General features: G+C 37.3%; 1 protein-coding gene across 3 annotated transcripts in view; it reads right to left on the bottom strand.

Moving 5' to 3' along the window:
- Positions 1–21,741, bottom strand: part of LOC126248951 (transcriptional activator protein Pur-beta) — a 371,465-nt gene that overhangs the window by 134,094 nt on the left and 215,630 nt on the right. The window contains exon 1 of one of the 3 annotated variants that reach the window (XM_049950485.1): positions 14,340–14,815. The exons of the other annotated variants lie outside the window; for them this stretch is intronic. Coding sequence (XP_049806442.1) covers positions 14,340–14,385 — 46 coding nt within the window. The 5' untranslated portion in view covers positions 14,386–14,815. Of the gene's footprint in view, positions 1–14,339; positions 14,816–21,741 lie in introns of those variants that run through there. 3 annotated transcript variants of the gene reach the window in all.

The raw sequence follows: 21,741 nt of genomic DNA, 5'->3' as shown, positions 1-21,741 counted from the left end.
GAGTATTTCCAGAATGGTTTAAATAAGCTGAAGTAAAGCTGTTGTTTAAGAAAGGAGATAAAGAAATATCGTCAAAATACCATCTGTTTTCACCTTTGCCAGCAGTCTCCAAAATCTTAGAAAAGGTAATACGCAGTTGGCATCTTAACTATCAGACAACAAACAACATATTGTCCATGTATTAGTTCGGATTTCTAAAGAGTGCTGATAGTGAGAATACTATCTACACATACAGTGAAAATCTAATTAATTCATTACACAAATTACAGGCTATTGGTATGTTTTGTGATCTGTCAAAGGCATCTGACTGTGTAAATCACAATATCCTTTTATGGATGTTACCTACTGCTTCCCAATATATTTATTCCTTAATGAAATCTGTCATTAAAAATATATCTCTTTTTCAGACCAACAGCTCAGTTCATGGACTCACTTTTAGAATTAAGAATAATCTTCACAAAGATTTAAAGTAACTTTGGTCCAAGAAGGTGTGCATTTTTCAGGAACAAACATTTTCGATAACTTGCCAGCAATCATTAGAAGTTCAACTACCAGTAAAGTTCAGTTTAAGAGGAACCTAAGGGATTTATTGGTGACCAACTCTTTCTACTACATTGATGAATTTCTTAGTAGGAACAACTGGTGTGTGTGTGTGTGTGTGTGTGTGTGTGTGTGTGTGTGTGTGTGTTTATTGTAAATAACTGTTGCAAAATGATTCTTCTATTCAGTGTTAATTACCTCATGAATGAAAATATGTTAATTTTTTTTTCACTCATTCTACATCCATGATGATCATTCAACTTGGAATCTGTGGAAGGTACATTAGCATACGCATATCTGTTTTTCATTGTCAATATTTATTGCCTATTCTTGTTGTTCTAACATGTTCTATATCCTGAAGGATCTGCTCACTATGGATCAATTGGAATTAAAAGTTTATCTAATCTAAACCTACCTCCTTTGTGGGTGGACTACACTTCCTGGAGATTCTGTCATTGAATCTACTTGATATCTACCTTTCCTACAATTAGTTTTATGAGGTCATTCCACTTTATATCAATCAATATGCATAATGCCCAACATTTGGTACTTCTTGTCAGATATCAGATAGAAACATTAAAACTTTAGGAGCAATTAGAATACTGAACCAATAAGGACAATGTTCTGCAATGCTCTTCGGTACAGGTGTTAACTGTTCTCTTCCACTATTTTTGTCACCCAAGGTGATCACATTCTGAAAAATATTGATTGGCGACTCCATAGTGTCCTGTGCACAACGACCAGATAATGGGTATACTTGAAAGGAGAGACAGCATTGGTCGTATATTTTTGTTTGTTATCACAAAATCGATTTTCGGTCACTTAGTGACCATCTTCAGTGCTGTAACATATAACTTAGATTAGTAATCACTGGTGTCAATAAGCTTACGGCGATCACATAGTCTATGTGATCGCCATAAGGTTATTGACACCAGTGCTTACTAATCTAAGTTATATATTACAGCACTGAAGATGGTCACTAAGTGACCGAAAATCGATTTTGCGATAATAAACAAAAATATACGATCAATGCTGTCTCTCCTTTCAAGTATTCTGAAAAATGTCTCATTTTAGAATAATTGCCTGTTAAAAATAATTTTAAAAAATGGAGTGCTTAGTTTTCTCCATTTGCTTGATGCACATTTCAGAAGAATATGTAACCCATTAACTACACAGGCCAATGATGGAAAAAACTTTTTGTTGAAAATACCTTATTCTTATGTTTTTTAGCGTGGTAAATCCAAACATGATACTTAAAAAGCTGTATCACCCACCATTTCTTCACATTGTAATGTTAAATTTATTAAATTAAGCGATTTTTAAAGAATTTAACAGCTTTTATATAGTTAAAATAATTTTAAAAGGAGATGTAATGAATGTAGATGATGGTACAACTGCTGAAAAACATTTGCTGGCAAAAAAGGTTGATTCTATTTTTGTGTTAACAGATGGTGTTTTGTTTACTGTCAGCCTAACCTCACTTTCCCATTTCCTGTACATGTGCTCGGTACCATGTCTATCATGGTTGTAAAAACTCTGCTGACAGTTTCTGCTATGTTTGTGGTGAATTTGTGATTTTTTAAAAAAAAAAAAAAAAAAAAAAACCAAAGAAACATTACAAACTTTGTGAAAAAGGTTTATCTATCACACTTTGGATCTAAACTTGGTGATCAAAATAAATCTTGGGCGGTACATAAGGTATGTTATGTGCATGTTGAAGACCTGAGAAAATGGTCCAAAAAGGAGAAAATAAGCCTTTAGATTTGCTGTTCATACGATATGGAGGGAGTCAATAAATCATTCCAATGGCTGCTACTTTTGCAGTGTTGATATTACTGGTCGTAATTCGAAAAACAAAAAGGTAATAAGCTACCCTAACCTTCAGTCTGCCATCCAACCAGTAGGGCATGGTGTAGATTTGCCGGTTTCTGAACAACCACATGATTTAAATTCTATTCCAACAGGAGTATTTTCTGATGTACAATCTGATTTAGATGAACCACATCATGATGAACTCCACTGTAATACAAAAAGTCTAGAGCCCAAATTGTTTACTCAGACCAAGCTTAATGATTTGGTTAGGGATCTGGGCTTAACAAAAGAAAAAGCTGAATTGCTTGGCTCTAGACTAAAAGAAAATAACTTACTAGCAGTTGGAAACAACATATACATGTACAGAAAGAGAGAACAGCAATTTTCCAAGTTTTTTCAACAACAAGGTGATTTAGTGTACTGCTAAGACATTCCCAGTCTGATAAATGAGTTTGGTATTGAATACAAAAAGGAAGACTGGAGGCTGTTTATTGATTCATCCAAAACTAGTTTAAAGGCTATTTTATTACACAATGGTAACACCTATGCATCTATACCTCTTTGACATTCTGTACATATGAAAGGAAGCTATGAAACCCTAGAAGTATTGCTAAATAAAATAGGCCATTCTGCTCATGGTTGGATGATATGTGGCGATCTAAAAGTAACATGCATGCTCCTTGGTCAGCAAGGTGGCTTTACAAACTTTCTATGTTTCTTGTGTGAATGGGACAGTAGGGCTAGGGATCAACACTGGTGCAGAAAGAACTGGCCTGTGAGAGAGTCTTTAAAACTTGGTGAGAAGAAGATTCTACGCAAAAACCTTGTAGATCCAAAAAATGTACCTTACCACCTCTACATATAAAGTCAGGCCTAATGAAATAGTTTGTAAAGGCTTTGCCTAAAAATGGACCACGTTTTAAGTATCTCTGACAAAAGTTTCCACACCATGCAGAAGCTAAACTAAAAGAAGGTATCTTTATCGGACCTGACATTAGAAAATTGATGTCGGATGTTAACTTTGAATCCACAAGAACCTTAAATGAGAAAGAAGCATGGGTATCGTTCAACCAAGTCATTAGAAAGTTCTTAGGACACGAAAAAGATGCAGAATATGCTTCTGTTATAGCTACAATGTTAAAGAAGTTAAAAACTTTAGGATGTTTGATGAGCCTGAAAGTTCACTTTTTGAACAGTCACCTTGATTACTTCCCAGATAATATGGGAGATGTTACTGAGGAGCAAGGAGCATTTTCACCAGGACATTAAAGCAATGGAAAAACGCTACCAAGGCCGCTGGAACACCAACATGATGGGGGACTACTGTTGGTCACTTCACCAAGAAGTTCAGCAAGTGACTCATCGTAGAAAAAGCTACCCAAGAAGCTTCACAGAAAAAAGATAAAGAAAATACAAACTCAATTCCAGCCGACAAGTGAAACCTCTATTACCACATATCATTGTTTTAAGTAGCTTACTGTAAATACAAACCATGTTTATGTTGTAACAAAGCGTTTCAGTAATTTCCCAGTTTACCGTATAGCATAGAATTTTTATTCTATATAATAAAAAGCATATTGCTCGAAAACTATGGGTGATACGAAAAAATTAAGGCTAGATTTGGATTCAGCTCATTAAAATCTATAAAGATCAGCTATCAAAGGAAAAAAGTTAAAAAAATTGTCATTGGCCTCTGCTATCTTCACATTAGCAGGTATTACAGCCAACATTCTCAGATGTTTTATCAGAAAAATCCCACACGTCTTATATTATGGGTTCAAGTAATTGCATCTTTATCACATGAATTTCCCCATAGTACACCATCACCTGTCTGACTCCCTCCACCCACACACAATGAAGTAGTTATTCTTCTACTTCTTCATCTTCATCACCAAAATCTATCAGTGGAGAAGTACATATGCCCAGGAGCAAGGGAATAATTTTAACGTAAATATCTTTAACTGTGCGCCTGGAATACCAATGGACAACTTTTTTCCAGTACAGAAACATGACAAAAGGAAAAGTTGAAGATCGCTGAGTACACAGAAGAAACTTTATAAAATTTCAAATGAGCAGGTCTGTTACATACGATTGGTGAGTAAATTTCGGTGATCTATGCTTGAAAACTGTCATATAGATGAAGATTAATATCAATTAGGGAAATGCAATACTTTGTCAGAAAGATTCTGTCAACAAAGAAGAACTATGCCATTTGTTGACAATATATCAGTTTATAAAATTTATACAAGTTGAACATCGTCTAATGATGCTTCTTGGACTTGTATTCTGAAGTTTCCCATCACATGTTCAGCTTGCTCCTACATACAATCACATACTCACTGTGCAGTGGATATTCTTGGAAAACGTGAAGATCTGTGTCCCAACAATTCCAGAAATTTTCTTTGTTTATTTTATTACTCTGCCACATAAGGGTGACTGTGTGATTCACAAGCAACATCAGTTTATCACTACAATCAAATAGCAGCAGAGTGTCTGTGAAAGCCCTTCATTTAAAAGATCACAACTTCATTTATATAAAACCACAATTTAATAATGGTGAAAATCTAAGCTCAGGTGCTGAATTTTCTTTATCCACACAATAAGACAAAAGAAGAGCACTATAGACCATATGGCAAGAGAAGGTCGCTGACAGTTAATGTGGGTCTTCCACGTGGTGGGTGCCTGTATTGTGTCTACAGCTGTATAAGCCATTTTATTGGGCAAGAATATGCACCAAAGAGTTAAAATTTTGTCCTCTGATCTTTATTTGCAGATCAGCTACGGAAACTTATATTTCAATTATCAGTGCTCTATGATGTGACAGTATAACTGCAAATAACACGCAAGAACTACCTCTGTCTGGTGTATTGCATTGCATTTACATTGTAGTTGCCTTCCACAGCATGGGGAAGTTTTTTTAAAGTTTTTAACAGTGGTTCTTGTATATGATGTAGGGTCATCCTGCCACATCATAAAGCACTGATAATGGACATGCATGTTTCTGAAACCAGTTGACAAAGTTAAAAAATAATGTAGCTGTTCAGTGTATATTCTCTGTTTACATTTTTTATGGCAATACAGCAGTGCTTCAGTGTTGGGCACCTGTGGTCTTCAGTCAATGTTGTGACAGCTGTTTGCACTTCATGGTTCACATCTGGCAACACCACTGCTGACTGTTAGGGATCTTGTCTTGTGATACAGAGTACAGTGTGCCCCTGCTGCTGAATGACCACAAATAGCCAGCAGCATGCTGCACTGCCGTTATTGTGATCAGTAACACATGCCTCAGCTTACCACCGTGCACTGGTGCTGTCATCCTACAATTATTTTCTCTTTTTGCTTCACCCTTACTACACTGTTTAATCTAAGTATATGCAGCCAGCTTTCAATCAGTGGAACAAATATTTGAATGTGGCCATGTGACTCATACATTAAATTTTATCCAAAGCACATTTACAGATGGAATGTTTCACATGGTTCAGTCCTGTATGGTGGCATAGCCAGTCTAGCAAGATGCATTCCAACAATGGATTTGACATTTTCAGTGTGCCCATATGTGATCTCCTTTCTAGAATACCACCATGCATATTTATTTATAGCAGATTTTAGAATGGGAATGTATCCCGATGGCAAATCACAATGTTTAACTAATTAAACAACAAATGTTCAAAAAAGAAGGAAAAGGACCACAGCAAACAATATTTCGTGAGGCTGATTTTAAAACTGCACATCACTGTTGAGAATAGGAGCAAGATCTGAGCAGATAACCTGTTCAAATCGGCAACTTCCCCATCCACAAAACAAAACCACATTACATTGATTTCTTTGGGGCCCAAATTTAAATTTGCATTCCTAATCAAACCGGCCAGTATAATTCCTAGTGTTCTCTTTCACCTGTAACATTTGTAAAAAACACACATCTTTCCGCAGTGCAGCACTTGCCAACATAAGTATCTGATCATTGTCATAGGACAACAACCCCATTTCATGTGTATAAAGGTCATGTGTATAAAGGCACATCATTGAATCATTTGTATTTTGTATATTTTTGTAAGTCTCAGCCAATCTAAAAAGTGCTGCATTCGAATACTGGTTGCGTTAGGGTTACATACAGTAATTCTTATCTCTTAGCAACTAACTTTGAACGCTCTTTTTTCTTTTTTACATTAATTTTTACTGCATTGTCTAATGAACATTTATATGGTTGAGCTCGCTAGCATGCCAGCTCATCTTAACCAGAGAAATTTTCTCTATAAATATGACAATCATTTACAAATATTCTAACACTGAAGCCCAACAACAGTGGCAAATATTTAAAAATATGCGAAGAGTAACTCCCCCCCCCCTCTCTCTCTCTCTCTCTCTCTCTCTCTCTCTCTCTCTCTCTCTCTCTCACACACACACACACACACACACACACACACACACACACACCTTTAAAAAAAAAAGGTCACTCTATCACTATGGAGTTAAACAAGTACTTTTTGCTATGTGTATTACTGCCATTTCTGCTACTGATCCATTATCTACTGCCTCAGTAACATCTTAAAGTAAAGCTTACAAATGACTTACTGCCACATGAATAGCATTCTTCAAAGGTATGTTGATCGTCCAAAAATTAGTATTTTTTATTTAGAATTTCACTTAAAATATAGAGCTGTGAGATGCTCCATTTACATTCAGACTGAATGTATGACTTAACTGACCTGTAATCACTTACTGACTCTGGGCTAGCATTACGAATTGCTATTGCTGTGATTTTTCAAGCTTTCTAATACGTGAACATTATTTTATGTCATGAAAAAGGAAACATTGATAAAACATCAGTTCATCCTCTCCTATGTTATAGGACATATTCGGGAATCTTATTTGGCTCTGCAGACATACTGGTCGCAGAGAACTTTAACTACAACCAGTTTATTATGATCACCTCATGCTTTTGCATATCAGTTTTACCTACTGTATGCCTGGTTACATGTTGCCAAACCATGTCTTAAATGCATTTGCCTTGGAATATGAAGTACTAGGTTTCCATTTTCACAGTCCTTTCTATGCCCATGTACTTGTAAAATTAGTAGGCTGTTATTCAGGATATTAAAGAGAGATAGCCCTCAGGTGTGATTTTATTTGCCTAAATTTTTTAAGCAGTAGGTGATTTCATTCAATAAAGTTGTGGGCACTCCAGACTTTTAAACTGCTAAGGATTTTACAATGCCATCAAATTTATGTGTGTTTCCTGCTGCAGCTAGGTAACTACCTTTCTCAAAGTAAGCCCACCTACTACTCCACATAATAATCCTGCAGCTTAGAAAGGTTCATTCCATACCACTGATTACATCATAGCCTTCACAAGACCTAATTCCATGAGAAAGACCTCTCTCAAGATACAACTATACATCAAGATGGTCAAGCTAAATAACACAGTACAGTCCCAACACGCTTGCTCAATAACAAGCAATGCACATTGGTGGCAACTCAAGAACCATCTTCCTGGTACTTTATTTTATAATGTTCTGATTTGATATTTGATTAACGTAATATTAATTCATGAGAGATTGCTGTACACTAAGCAAGATATTCATTTCAATGTTGCAGGATGTTTGCCAAATCAGTCACCAAACATTCTAGAGTTCTACAGTTAGAGACACATTTAATTACATTACCCATTTGGATTTTAGAAATTTGTTACTCTCTATTACTTGCACTACTGTTTATACATTTAGTGAACAAGTAAAATATATGAAATAGATGATGAAAGTGTTTATACTACAACTACTACTTGATGGTACACAGTATATTTCAACACACAATCACATACAAAAATTTTGCCAGCCTACGATGTAGTGGTGTTTCCGATCCCACTGTTCTGCTTTGACTACTAACGTAATGAGGAAGTTGTCTGTGATGTCACCACCAAGTCCTTTTCTTTATTTGTTTAACGAAAATTGAGGCGATAGACTGATCTGTGGTGTAGCTCAAGGTCTACATTAAGTTAAGCTGTGATACTTTTGTTGAGTTGACAAGTACAACTCCACCCAAAACGCCCATAGAGGTCCCACTATTTTCAATGTTTAAAATATGCATAACTGACATGTCATGGTCACTCTAAGTGATCACGTGGCACTAACGAATAGTGTAACATCCTTACCCATGGTCATTTTGTCATAAGTGTGTTTGTAGATCATGGATAAACTGTGTCTAGTCAATGTATTTTTTTAATAAAAAATGTGCCTCAACTTCATTCAAACAATCTGGAGCAATACCTTTGTTCAACTGCTATTCTCGAACTCTTAACTGCCTCTTATTATTTTTACACTTTGTTTCCTTTTATTTTGTTCAGAAAAAAGTAGTTTTTCTTCTTCTACATCACACAAGCAGCTAACTATTAAGGAAAAATATGTTTATAGAGCAGAAGAATGTGTTCAGAAGAAATGTTCACATGCTGTATTGCTACCTGTTCTTCCATTTACTAATATTTCATATAATTTGCTTTCCCACTAATTGTTATATTTTAATAATGTCTCACTTTCTCTGTACCTCATATACTTCATGGTTACCATGATACTCAAAGAAATACAAATGGTCACTGTTTTCTAATTAGCCAAAAGTTCATCTACACATCTAAAAATCAAAACAAAATTTAGTCCACAGATGCTCTAACAATTAATATTTTTGTCCATGACATTGCAATGAATAAATGTACGATTAATGTTATTCTTACCCCCCTCCCCCTTGTCAATTTCATCTGCCTGTATCGGGTATTCCCACTCTGTGAAACCTGGTAGTTCGATGGAACACCATGTTTATTTTGAAAGTTAGTAAAGTTTTTAAAAGTTAGATAAACTTGTTTTATTCAGTGATTACTTCAGTTGTAAATCATAAATAATGACACACAAATCACAATAAAATTTGAAAAAGTAGTATCATCACAATGTCGGAAAAATACCATGCTATTAATAGCTTATCAAGGAGCAGTTATTCACTTCCTTCAGAACACAATTTGGAAAATCCTGGTCTCTTGGATCACTTGGAAATGGTCATAGAAGCTCAAATCATCTTACTGTGTTAAATGCACACCGTTTTGCCCAAATAAGAAAAACGTCAATTTAATTCTTCTTACACTCCAAACACACGAAATTTCATTTAACATGGTGACTGCCACGTGGCTGCTTTTGGTCTCATGGCAGTCAACATGTTAAAAATAGAGGACTGAACCACATTAAAAAGAACAATAAAAACCATATTAGTTGAGATTCGTGCATCTGTGAAAAGATCTATGCGTGAAGCATAGAACAACTACCAACATAACACCTTAGCAAAAGATTTGGCACAGAACTAGTGAATTCTGCTCCTACGTAAAATCACTGAGTCGGTCTTCGACTTTCAGTCTAGTATGGCAGATGTAGATAGAAAAACAAAACCCAAAGTTTTAAATTTCACGTTCAAGAATTCTCTCACACAAGAGAATCATACATACCGTTGTCTGACCATCTAACAGACTGCTGTATGGGCGACATTGTAATTAACATCCCTGCCATAGAGAAACAACTGAAAGAGTTGAAAACACATGTCACCAGGTTCGGATGGAATACCAATTAGGTTTCTCAAAGAGTACTTTATGGCACTGGCCCCTTATTTAGCTCGCATTTATCATGAATCTCTCATTCAGAGCAAAGTTCCAAGTGACTGAAAAAAAGTGCAAGTGACTCCTGTGTATAAGAAGGGCAAATGAACAGACCCGCAAAATTACAGACCAGTAGCCCTAACATCGGTTTGCTGCAGAATCCTTGAACACATTCTCCATTCGAATACAATACATTTTCTTGGGACCAAGAATCTTATGTCCACAAATCGGCATGATTTTAGAAAGAATCACTCGTGCAAAGCTCTGTTTGCCATTTTCTCATGTGACATACTGTGAATAATAGATGAAGGGCAACAGGCAGATTCCATATCTCTAGATTAATGGAAAACATTTGACATGGTACCCCATTTCAGGCTGTAAAAGAGACTACTGATATATGGAATAGGTTCACAGATAAGAGAGTGGCTCGAAAAATTGTTAAGTTATGCAACCCAGTGTGTTGTTCTCAATGGCAATTGTTTATCAGAAACAAGGGTATCGTCAAGAGTGTCCCAGGGAAGTGTGATAGGACCGCTATTATTTTCTATATAAATAAATGCTCTGGTGGACAGGGTAAGCAGTAATCTGCAGTTGTTTGTTGTTGATGCTGCTTCTGCTGCAGTGTATGATAAGGTGTTAGAGTTAAGTGACAGTAGGAGGATACAAGATGACAGACTAAATTTCTAGTTAGTGTGATGAATGATAGCTAGCTCTTAATGTAGAAAAATGTAAGTTAATGCAGATGAGTAGGAAAAACAAACCCGTAATGTTCGTATACAGCATTAGTAGTGTCCTGCTTGACACAGTCACACCATTTCAATATCTGTGTTTAGCACTGCAAAGCGACATGAAACGGAACGAGCATGTGAGGACTGTGGTAGGAAAGGTGAGTGGTCGATTTTGATTTATTGAGAGAATTCTAGGGAAGTGGTGTTCATCTGTATAGTAGGCCGTATATAAGACACTAGTGCAACATATTCTTGAGTACTGCTAGAGTGTTTGGGATCCAGATCAGGTCGAATTAAAGGAGAAAATCAATGCAATTCAGAGGCAGTCTGCTAGATTTGAACAACACGTGAGTGTTACAGACATGCTTTGGAAACTCAAATGGAAATCCCTGAAGGGAAAGTGAAATTCTTTTCAAGGAAACTATTAAGAAAATTTAGGGAACTGGCATTTGAAGCTGAATGCAGAATGATTCTAGTGCTTCCAACATACATTGCCAGTAAGGACGATGAGGGGTCTCATATGGAGGCAAAATGACACTCACTTTTCCCCTCGCTCTATTTCGAAATTGCACAGGAAAGAAAATGTCTAGTAGTAGTTGTACAGGTACCCTCTACCATGCACCATATGGTGGATTGAAGAGTATCTATGTAGATGTAGGTATTACAAGACTACAATGGTAAAACATTGGATACTGGGTTGTTTTAGACTCTGAAAGACTGAAGTACTCCTGATAACATTAGCAATTACACTCAAATTAATAGAGGTGCCAGAATCAAGTACTGGAAATTTGTTAATAGCAATCATATTACACTCCAGTTTTCAATAATTTTAACAAGTAAATTACCACAAGGTTACTACTGGTTGAAATTTTTTAGGTATTCATAAGAAAAACAGGGGGAGAAGCTACTCCACTTCACTCAGCTTCAGTTTGTCTTTCTTTTACATACTTTATTTGCAAATGCAGCAAAGAGTTTTAAATTAATTATGGTCTTTAGAAGACTTTTTCACATTCGACGCATGGACAATGTACATAATATATACAATACTATGAGGATGTGCTGAATAGTAATGGCTCCAAATGTTTTGTTCTGTTCTCAATATCAGTTGAGGTATTACACATCACATCATGCATATTACTTGGCTGACTTTCTCACTTCACTGACAACCTGCAACCTTCTGCCAGCAGAGGGCTCCAAATTTTAGTGTGAAACATGATGCTGTTTCACTGTTGGTGCACAAGAAACAGCTTGCTGTAATCTACTTTCTCGACATCTGTCAACAATTTCTTTTGTGTTTTGAGCATGAGGGTGATGGGCTCCTTAACAACATTGTGACAGGTCAATGGACTTCTTCAACAAAGAATCACAACAGCCAAAAATGTTCACGACCGTGCCATCAGCAGGCAAATCATGCTCACAGTGTTCTGGAATGTTCATGGTGTGCTGCATTTGGAAGTCATTTCTAAAGACACCACAAAAAAACTCTGAAAAAGCACGAATTCAAAGAGTATTTCCACACACTGAGCACCCTCTCTTTCAGCATGACAACGCCAGACCACACACAAGTACTGCGACATCTGCAACACTCCAACACCTCGCATTCACTGTTGTCGATCATCCTCCATACAGTACTGACTTGGTCCGATCCAATATTCATCTGTTTCCAAAACTTAAAGAACATCTTCAAGAACTTCATTTTGACAGTGATGAACCAGTGCAATCAGAGATGAGGTTGTGGCCCCACCAACAAAGTCAAACAATCCAGAGTGATGGTATAAACGAAGTAGTCTCTCGCTGCAAGAAATGTGTCCATCACCAGGGTGACTTATGCTGAGAAATAAATATGTAGACATGAAGAATAGTGACATAGAATGTTAATCAAGTTTGTTTTATTTAAAATGCTGTAAGAGTTTTCACACAAACAATTCCTGGGCATTACTTTTCAGCAGGCCCTAATACTTGTCAGATTTATCTTTTATGCAATACAGTGTTTCTGAATTTATCTTAAAGTTTTGGTTATTTATAAATACTGAAAATTGTAAATACAGAGAATATTGCCAACTATGATTCTAGATCTCTCACTACACTACAGTTCAGTTCAGTCATACGACAACCTTTATTTTGCATTCAAAATAGGTGGTCTTGCCTACTGGCATATAAACTGTCACTTTTTAAACTATCCTACACCCTGGTTTATATTACATCCACAATGACAAAAATCACAAATGTATGTGCATCACAAAGTGCATATTACCTACATATCTTAGGTGACACTTTCCACCATATACATAACAAAACCAGAGGAATGTTTTAAATATAAATTAATAAGAGTCAGTTTATTCTAATTAATTAAATTTTAGAATAGGGATAGGATGGAATGCATACTTAATGTTACTGAAAATGCCCCCATTCAGGAATTTTAGATTGTTAGTTAATTTATATTCCCTTATGCAACAAGCACATGTTCATCAGCTTAAAACACGAAACATAGACAGAAAAAAATAACACAGAATGAGGGTATATATAATCAATTTAAAGATAATTATAATCAAGTGAGCAGAATAAATAAATAAGAAAGAAAGCCATTGACTTTCACATGAACAATCAAAGCAGTACGAGGAAATTAAACTCATTAGGCAAGTTTCAGGACGATGTGAGCATCGGCACAACTTACTATAGCCATATTAACTGATGGTATACTTTTCTTTAATATATTAAGTGAGCTTCTGGTCAGTCAATATGGAATTTATGAGAGAGATATCCAGGAACCATTTATACATTGAAATTTGGTGGCATTAAGGAACAAGAACCCTTATTTTTAAATGATGGTAGCTAACTTCATTCAGTACTACTCACAAGGAAATGAAGAAATTAAATCTACTGAAACAAATTAACATTTTGAACATGTGACAGACAAAAAAAAAAATCACGATGTTATCCCAACCAGTTATACGTGGGCCTTCAGTCTGGCATGGACTCAAACATTATACAGCTCAGCATATTTCAGACATGGGTGAAAAGTGTCAGATATAAATTATAGGACTGCCATGGATCGAACACCAGGCCTTTGTTTTCTGGCACTTAAGGATAAACGCCAATTCTGCGAAATTTAATGGGTGTAAAAACAGACGACGGATTAAATGTATTCCAATATGTTTCTACATATTCCTGTTGGGGGAGGAGGTATTTTTTTCCACCTGGCCGCAACAAATACAAGGATTAACAGTGAAATGAAATTACACATGAAGGATTTCTGGCATCCGTTCGTCTCTTGATATAATCAACTAACAGTAATTACTGATTTTTCCATAACATGGTATTAATTTCGACGGGGAGGAATCCCAATGGTAACGACTAAGAACACATTCGTCTAAGCATGACAAACTTCCACGCATGAAGCGATCATTTACACCACTGGAACATGACTTTCTCGGTTTTACTAAGATGAGAAAGTATACCAATTTCCTTCACTTTAATTCTGTAAAATCAGCTGTCGCAGAAATTTTGATGTGACACCTAAAAAACAGAGACGCAATGCTAGATATCATCTTATATTCACTAAAGGGTGCGCACATACAATTATATTTACTTTTTAGTTCCTTCGAATCATATGATGAATGCCAAACGAAACTCACCTGGGGGTGAGAGCATATCACCATGAAAAACACGACTGCGGTACATGATGTACGCATGTTGCACAATAATGAAAACTACAATTAATAGTGCCTGAACGATATAGGCGTAAATCACCGGGAACAATAAGTAATATTATTCTTTCATTTTATAACTTCCAGTACCAAAGCAATTATAGCGAATTATATTTAATGTTCACAAGTTGCAACATCGAACAGTCAGTAGCACAATTGCTGATATACCGCTAGTGAAACTATACGTATCCGTAAATCGACTGACGTCTGTCACATAACCTAGCACGGCTGAAACCATTGTTTGCCGACTGAACGCCATCACAACTTTACTTTGGTGTTTTTTTAATCAGGAATTTATTCACGGAGTATTCTACGAAACCTTACATCGCGGACTATCGCTCCTAAATTCCGCTGACGTTATCATTACGCGGTTCGACAGCGAACCATACAATGTTCACTGACGTCTCGGAGCGAGCTTTGGAGCGGTCACAGAACATCTTTGGTCAAAGTTTACATACTTCAGTAAACTCGAGATACAATTTTGGGTCCATAATTCTATAATGTATTGCTTCATGTGTTAGTCCATATTTCAGCAGTTATCGAGTCTTCTCCTAGCGATTTGTTCTTTAGTAAACGTATCTTTTTCTCTTGAAAATGAAAATTGCTATCTTTCACTATTTTACGAGACAAGAGGTGGTTGTTTTGAATGCCAATGGTTTTCCTATACCGTATTAGGCATGTTAATGCCTTGTGTTTTTGGTGTATCCGTTTGTTTTTCCACCTTATCGTTCCTCCATGTAAGTTAAATGACTGAAGGTAGAACAGACGACAACAATCAGTTTACAATTATTTAATTTTACCTCAACGTTATCCCGAGTAATACCTGTAGCACCAGGGAACAACCACAGATCCCAACTCCCCGACAAGAAAATGTAAAACTTTATCTAGCAATGGGGCTAAATAACCGATGTTATACGGGGTGTTCAAAAAGTCTCTCCGCACTGCCGTATGATTGTTAGCCGCGCGTGCCGTATGCCGCAGTGAATATACCGAAATGAAACTCAGTGAAATTCAAGTTATTAATTTATTGGATATTCACTTTTACTTACAAATTTTCACATTAAATGCTGTAAGTGTCCCTCCTGTTGTTGAATACACAATTCAATTCGTCTAATCATGTTTCCAAACACAAGCTGTAAGATTTCTTCTGTAACAGAAGCAGTGAAAGTGGATATCGCAGTTTTCAATTCATCGATGCATTTTGGATGGTTTTTATAGATAGTTGCTTTCGCTGCACCCCAGAAGAAAAAGTCAGGTGGTGTTAGGTCAAGCGATCGTGGAGGCCAAAGTCCCTGCGAAATTATGCGATCACCAAAAACATCACCAAGCAGCGACATTGAAACGCGAGCTGTATACGCGGTTGCACCATCTTGTTGAAAATAATCGTACAGTATTTCACTTAACACAAGTTCTCCTATGAATGTGTACGGAATGTCACTGTAGTATTGTTGTGCGTTTATTGTTTCGTTGAAAATATTGGACCCACAATCCGACGTCTAGAAATTGCCATCCAAACTCCTATTTTCACAGAATGAAGTGGTTCCTCATGAATTCACAATGGATTTTCAGTACTCCACATACGAGAATTTTGCGAGTTCATGTACGCAGATAAATGAAACCATGCCTCATCAGTAAAAAACGTTTCATTAACAATATCCCGTCCATTTTGTTGAACGAAATTTTTGAACCATTGACAATAATGCAGTCTCTTGCCATGGTCAGTATTTTTCAGTTCTTGCACGACTGTCACTTTATATGGGAAAAGTTCTATTTTTTTCTTTACAGCTGTGTGGGCCGTTCCGACACTAACATCGATTTCCTGGGCGAGCTTTATTACTGACTTCATTACTGAATCTCGCACAGTATCGCGATGTGGGAGCGTTGAATTAAATGTTTGAAGAACTGAAACTGTGTATTTACCGCCAGCTTTGAACACTTGTTCGACTAAAAACACACGTTCTTCAATGACTACATTTTAACAGTGAAAAAAACGAAACAAAGGAACAAAACTTAAATGTTCACGTCAACACGTAACGACACACACCAACGATACTACTGACGCTGGCTGAGATAACGAAACAGTGGAATGTTGGGAGAGTCCACTTGAAGGTAAGTGACCCAGGCAGGCGAAGAGACTTTTTGAACACCCCGTATTAGACGGCTTTATTAATACGCTATTCTGTAGTTCTTCACTGCACAGTAGCACTATGGGGTAGGTTTGCCGTATTACATAGCTGTTATGGCTGATAGCATGAACGTCCGCAGAAATTTATCCTGGAGGCGGTACGATTTTAAAATTGCCATTTTTGACATACATCCTTCGGTGAGACTAAAAATCTGTCCCAAAACCAAACTGAACACAAACGACACAAAACTTATTCAATCTCGGACCATTCATAATTATCCAGCAGAACCGTATTTACAATCTATTCTGGATTAAATCTCACTTTGCCACAAAAATCTTTGGTCATTTGCCAAATAGTATTAAAAGTCTGACAGACAGCCAACTAACATTTAAAAGTAAATTAAAAGAATTTCTGAATGAGAACTCCTTCTACTCAATAGATGAATTCTTAGATAGGAAGTAGTAAGTGTAATGTCGTATTCATGATCTATGGAACATGGATTTATGTATGTTTATGTATGAATGTAGGCTGAACCTGTGATGCGGGCCCTACAACGGGAAATTTTGAGACAAGTAACCTACAAAATAGTATTTTGGATCACTTTTCGAACAATTTTTCTGTACAATTGTGTGATTTAATGAATGATAAGATTATAAAAATGGATGGCACTGAAATCATTAATGCATTCAACACAACCTATTTATGTAAATACGAAAAATTATATTTTTTTTTAGAAAAAGGAACAAAAAGTTGAGATTCATATCCCTGCAAAAATCAGTATTTCAGTTTTAAACAATGGCGTATTGTAATTATCACCAATAGGTAATAACATACATACTCCGAAAAAATATTTTTGTTAAAATTATTCGTTTTTTTATAAAAACGCACTTTTTATTTGGCGTTTGAATTTCCTGTTAAAGCGGTCACTTGCTATGACGTCACGAGTTTGTAACCGCTGTGTCAGATTCTACAGGCATTAAGATATCTTGTAAGTTTTTCGCAGTATCTCGTTAACGAATATCGTTACCTGAAAATAGTTTTTCCAATCTTCTAGAGTTCATGTATCAGGATCTGACAGTACGGAATAAAAAACTTAAATGGGACCTAGTTTGGATAAACTGAATTATGGAAGATATCCGCATTCCACGAAATCGAACTCATTTTAAACTGGCAAAATTCCGTTAACCATTCTTTTAAAGGCTGTTATATAGCCAGCTGAAGTAAAGTGCGAGTGCACTGGGATTTGACGTACGGAAGCACTGGGTCTAAGACGTGAATACAGACATAATTTATATCGGCTGTCCACTAAAAAATTCAGTCGATCACAGCAGCGAAATACAAACTTTTTTTTTTTTTATTTGAAGTGTTTGTGGTCCGGGCCCCTAGGCTGTGCATGTAGTACTTTTAAGGTAGACTACTTTGATACATAAATGCTAGACTATTTCAATATTATATGCACTGAACGACTTTTGATATGATTAATATGAGCGAGGATGTCACCTTTTTATTCACCTTTTTGAAATTATATCCTACTAACACTGCAAGGGAAACCCCCCATGGCACCCCGTCCCCTCAGATTTAGTGGTTAAGTTGGCCTATTGGTTAGCCCGTCAAAAATTGGACACATATCAAACATGAAAACACGAAGAAGGTGCACTGATTTGTAGAAAAAGAAGCAAAATATAAACAGACGACGGTCCTCAATATAATATGCATAATATCGAAAGATGTTAACCACCGTCTTGTGGTGGTTGTGTAGTCATTGTATTTGACTGCGAAGGGGAAGATCAGTTCCGTGTTCATATCTCCCTCACGCCCAATTCTGCTTTTTTTTTTTCCTTTCATAAAATTACAAACTATCCGTCCGGTCATTGACGTGTCTGTTCGCTGTATTCAAATTTGTGAATGTACCGTGGTGTAATGTCTGTTTGCAACAACGACGTGTAACGAAGGGACCTCCAGGTGTACATACCTCCTTTTTGTTCTACACAGGTACCACGTATTACGTCTTTTGCTTTCCGTTTTGGAAGTTTTCACTCTTGAATTCCTTCGTTGTAATATAGTTCACAGTCGTTTATTTGTTGCTTTCATTTCTGTGAGATATCTATGCGGCATCTCGCCTGCTCTCACTGTTCATCGCAGAGTATGAGTTATGTATTACGAATACACTACTGTGGCAAGTAAATGTGATAGCAGTAGAGACGCCGCAAAGACCTCTCACAGAAACGAACACAAAAAATAGACGGGTGTGCACTATGCTACAACGAAGGAATTCAAGAGCCAAAACTTCCAAAACGGAACTGTTACCCGTAGAACAAATAGGAGGTACGTACGTTGGATGTTCCTTCGTTACACAACGCTGTTGCAAACGGACATTACACCAGGACACATACACAAATTTGAATACAGCGAGCAGACACGTCAATGACCTGACGGGCAGTTCGTAATTTTGTGAAGGAATAGATACATATATTCTCCTTTGCAGTCGAACACGCGACGGTCGTTAACATCGCTAGACATTGCGCATATTAATTTGGTTCGTTCACTGTTTATATTTTGCTTCTTTTTTCCACAGTTCAGTACACCTTCTTCCTGTTTTCACGTTTGATGTGTGTTGAGTTTCTGACGGGCTATCCAATGGGCCATTTTACCACTAAATCTGAGGGGGTTGCGATGGGGAGTTTTCCTTGTAAGATGAAATGCGGGGATTCATTGAGTTTGAAATATTGTTAAAAATAGCCAAAAAAATTATATTCCAATACGTTAGTCTGACAATGTTACAGTTATTACTTGAGAAAGGCACAATAGCCGAAATCGCAGCTGCAAATAAATACGCCTAAATGTTGTCATTCCCAAGATATTGCCAAATTCGCAGTATTTTCCTCTGCGCTAGGTAGTGTTAAATCTGCACTTTGGTAGAGTCGCACAGAAATTCGTGAGAATCATTAACTAATAAATAGCTTACACTCATAGTCCGGGACGGCGCAAGAGCCCCCTCCCTGTCCACCCCTTTGCGGACGCCTATGGCTACAAGGGATAAAATAGTTGAAACAAAACAACTGAGCTATTAAGAGAAGCATTCAAATAAATTTACATATCCTGTGGCCCCTAGTATAGTGCAAGGCTTGACGCTACTTCGGCAACCTGTTATTTAATATGATATAGTACTTAATATACGCTCGTTGATCTTAACTAGAATGGAACCCAATCGCGAATTCTGATACCAGACTCGGAATGAAATGGCTGAAATTCCTGCACAGATAAAATCTACCTTTACTAAGGTCCAACAACTGTCAGCTAAAGCAGGTGGGTGTTTGGGGCTATTACGAAATATGTACCTGAAATATCCAAACTATCCCCAGTATTGGCTACTACTGGCATGTCTGTAACAGTACCAGATACCTGAAATATCCAAAGTATCCCCAGTATTGGCTACTAGTGGCATGTCTGTAACAGTACCAGATATCAGTACAGGGGAAACAATGTAAGGGGAAGGCATGGTGTAAAATGTCTAGTCCCCTTATCAAGAAGTGTGGAAGGCTGTCTTCAACTGACAGTGTACCTAAGCCAGTGCGATACACGTCTGCTGTTGCAAAGCCATCTACATCCAATGTTAGGTCAAACCAGACGCAGAATGGGAGGAGAATAACAGAAATGAGCACTTTTTCAGTAAAAAGAGATGTGTTTCACAGTGGCAAAGGTGAACAGGTGTTCATAGCTTTTATGGTATGGGCCGGCCGGAGCGGCCGTGCGGTTCAAGGCTCTACAGTCTGGAGCCGACCGATCGCTCCGGTCGCAGGTTCGAATCCTGCCTCGGGCATGGATGTGTGTGATGTCCTTAGGTTAGTTAGGTTTAATTAGTTCTAAGTTCTCGCGATTGATGACCTCAGAAGTTAAGTCGCATAGTGCTCAGAGCTATTTTTTTTCTTATGGTATGCACTTTAGAGCCCATGTTTACTGCACATTTTTTTCTTGTTTAGGTCCATACCATCTCCAACCAAAATATGGAAAGCAAAGGCCTTGCAGTAGCCGAGGTCCACTGTCAGAGATATCAGAACGATTTTCTTTTACAACTGTCGTTCGGTCGTTCCTGACCTGGGTTCCTTACCTCAAATTGATACATTTACCCTTCTCCATCATTCTTGAAAGTCTGTAATAACACGCAGAATTAGTTCTTTTTGCAGAAGACACTAGTATTGAATCCATCCAAGCATGCCTTTAGCAACAGAAGTCACGGTAAACAATGTTCTTCAAGGTATCAGTGACTGGTTTTCTACGAATGGTCCCACTCTCAGTTTTAGAAACACACAACATATTCAGTTTTGCACATCTAGAGGTACACTAATCACGAAGTGTAACGAGTGGTGAGAAAATAATAAATAGGATGCTAACTCCAAAAATATTGGGTGTCATTATTAACCAGAATTTAAAGTGGAAAAAAATACATTTTGAAATCCCGAAAACAACTATGTTCAGCCAAATTTACAATTCGAATCACTGCAAATCTTGGGGTGAAACAAACCAGTACGTGGACATATTTTGGACGTTTTCATTCAATAATGTCATATGGATCAATATTCTGCTGTAACCAGTCTTAAAAAAAGAAAGTCTTAATTGCTCCAAAGCTGTAAGGATAACATGCAGTGCTCATAAATAATCATTTTGTAGACATCTGTTTAAAGAATGTAGACTCTCCCTGCGCATACTGTTGGCGAAAAGCTCTCGGATTTCCAGCTGGTTGTCAGTATTTAAATACCGCGGCGTTTCGACTAGGGTCGTACTCATCATCTTCTGGCGAAGTGTTGACATATGCGGATGCTGTAATATTTATGCTAGTGGGGTGCTTCCCTCCAGCAAGCTAAGGGCGGCCGTGTACTGTCCGGCTGGCGGGCAGGAAGGGGCGAGGCTGCAGTGGTCGGGTAGCGGGTGCTCCTTTCATATCTCTGCGTGGGAATTCCGGCCGCGTTTTGCGAGTTGGAAGGTGCTAATCGTACTCTCGTCGTACTGCTGCTATCGCCGGATTCCATGCCGCACTTGGTATCCTTCGTCTCTATTGACAAGACTGTCGTGAACCCGTATTTCAATGTATTCCGTTATAACACTGTTCCAGTAGGCGGATGCTCGGCAAAGCATCTAGGTGTTCCGAAAGTCGACGTTGTGGTCTTTCTTGAGCTATGCTTCCGCTATCGCTGATTTTCTGTCTG

This window comes from Schistocerca nitens, chromosome 3 (assembly GCF_023898315.1).
Source record: "Schistocerca nitens isolate TAMUIC-IGC-003100 chromosome 3, iqSchNite1.1, whole genome shotgun sequence".
Lineage (NCBI taxonomy): Eukaryota > Metazoa > Arthropoda > Insecta > Orthoptera > Acrididae > Schistocerca > Schistocerca nitens.
The sequence above is the reverse complement of the archived record's forward strand: the minus strand, read 5'-3'. Positions and strand labels throughout refer to the sequence as shown.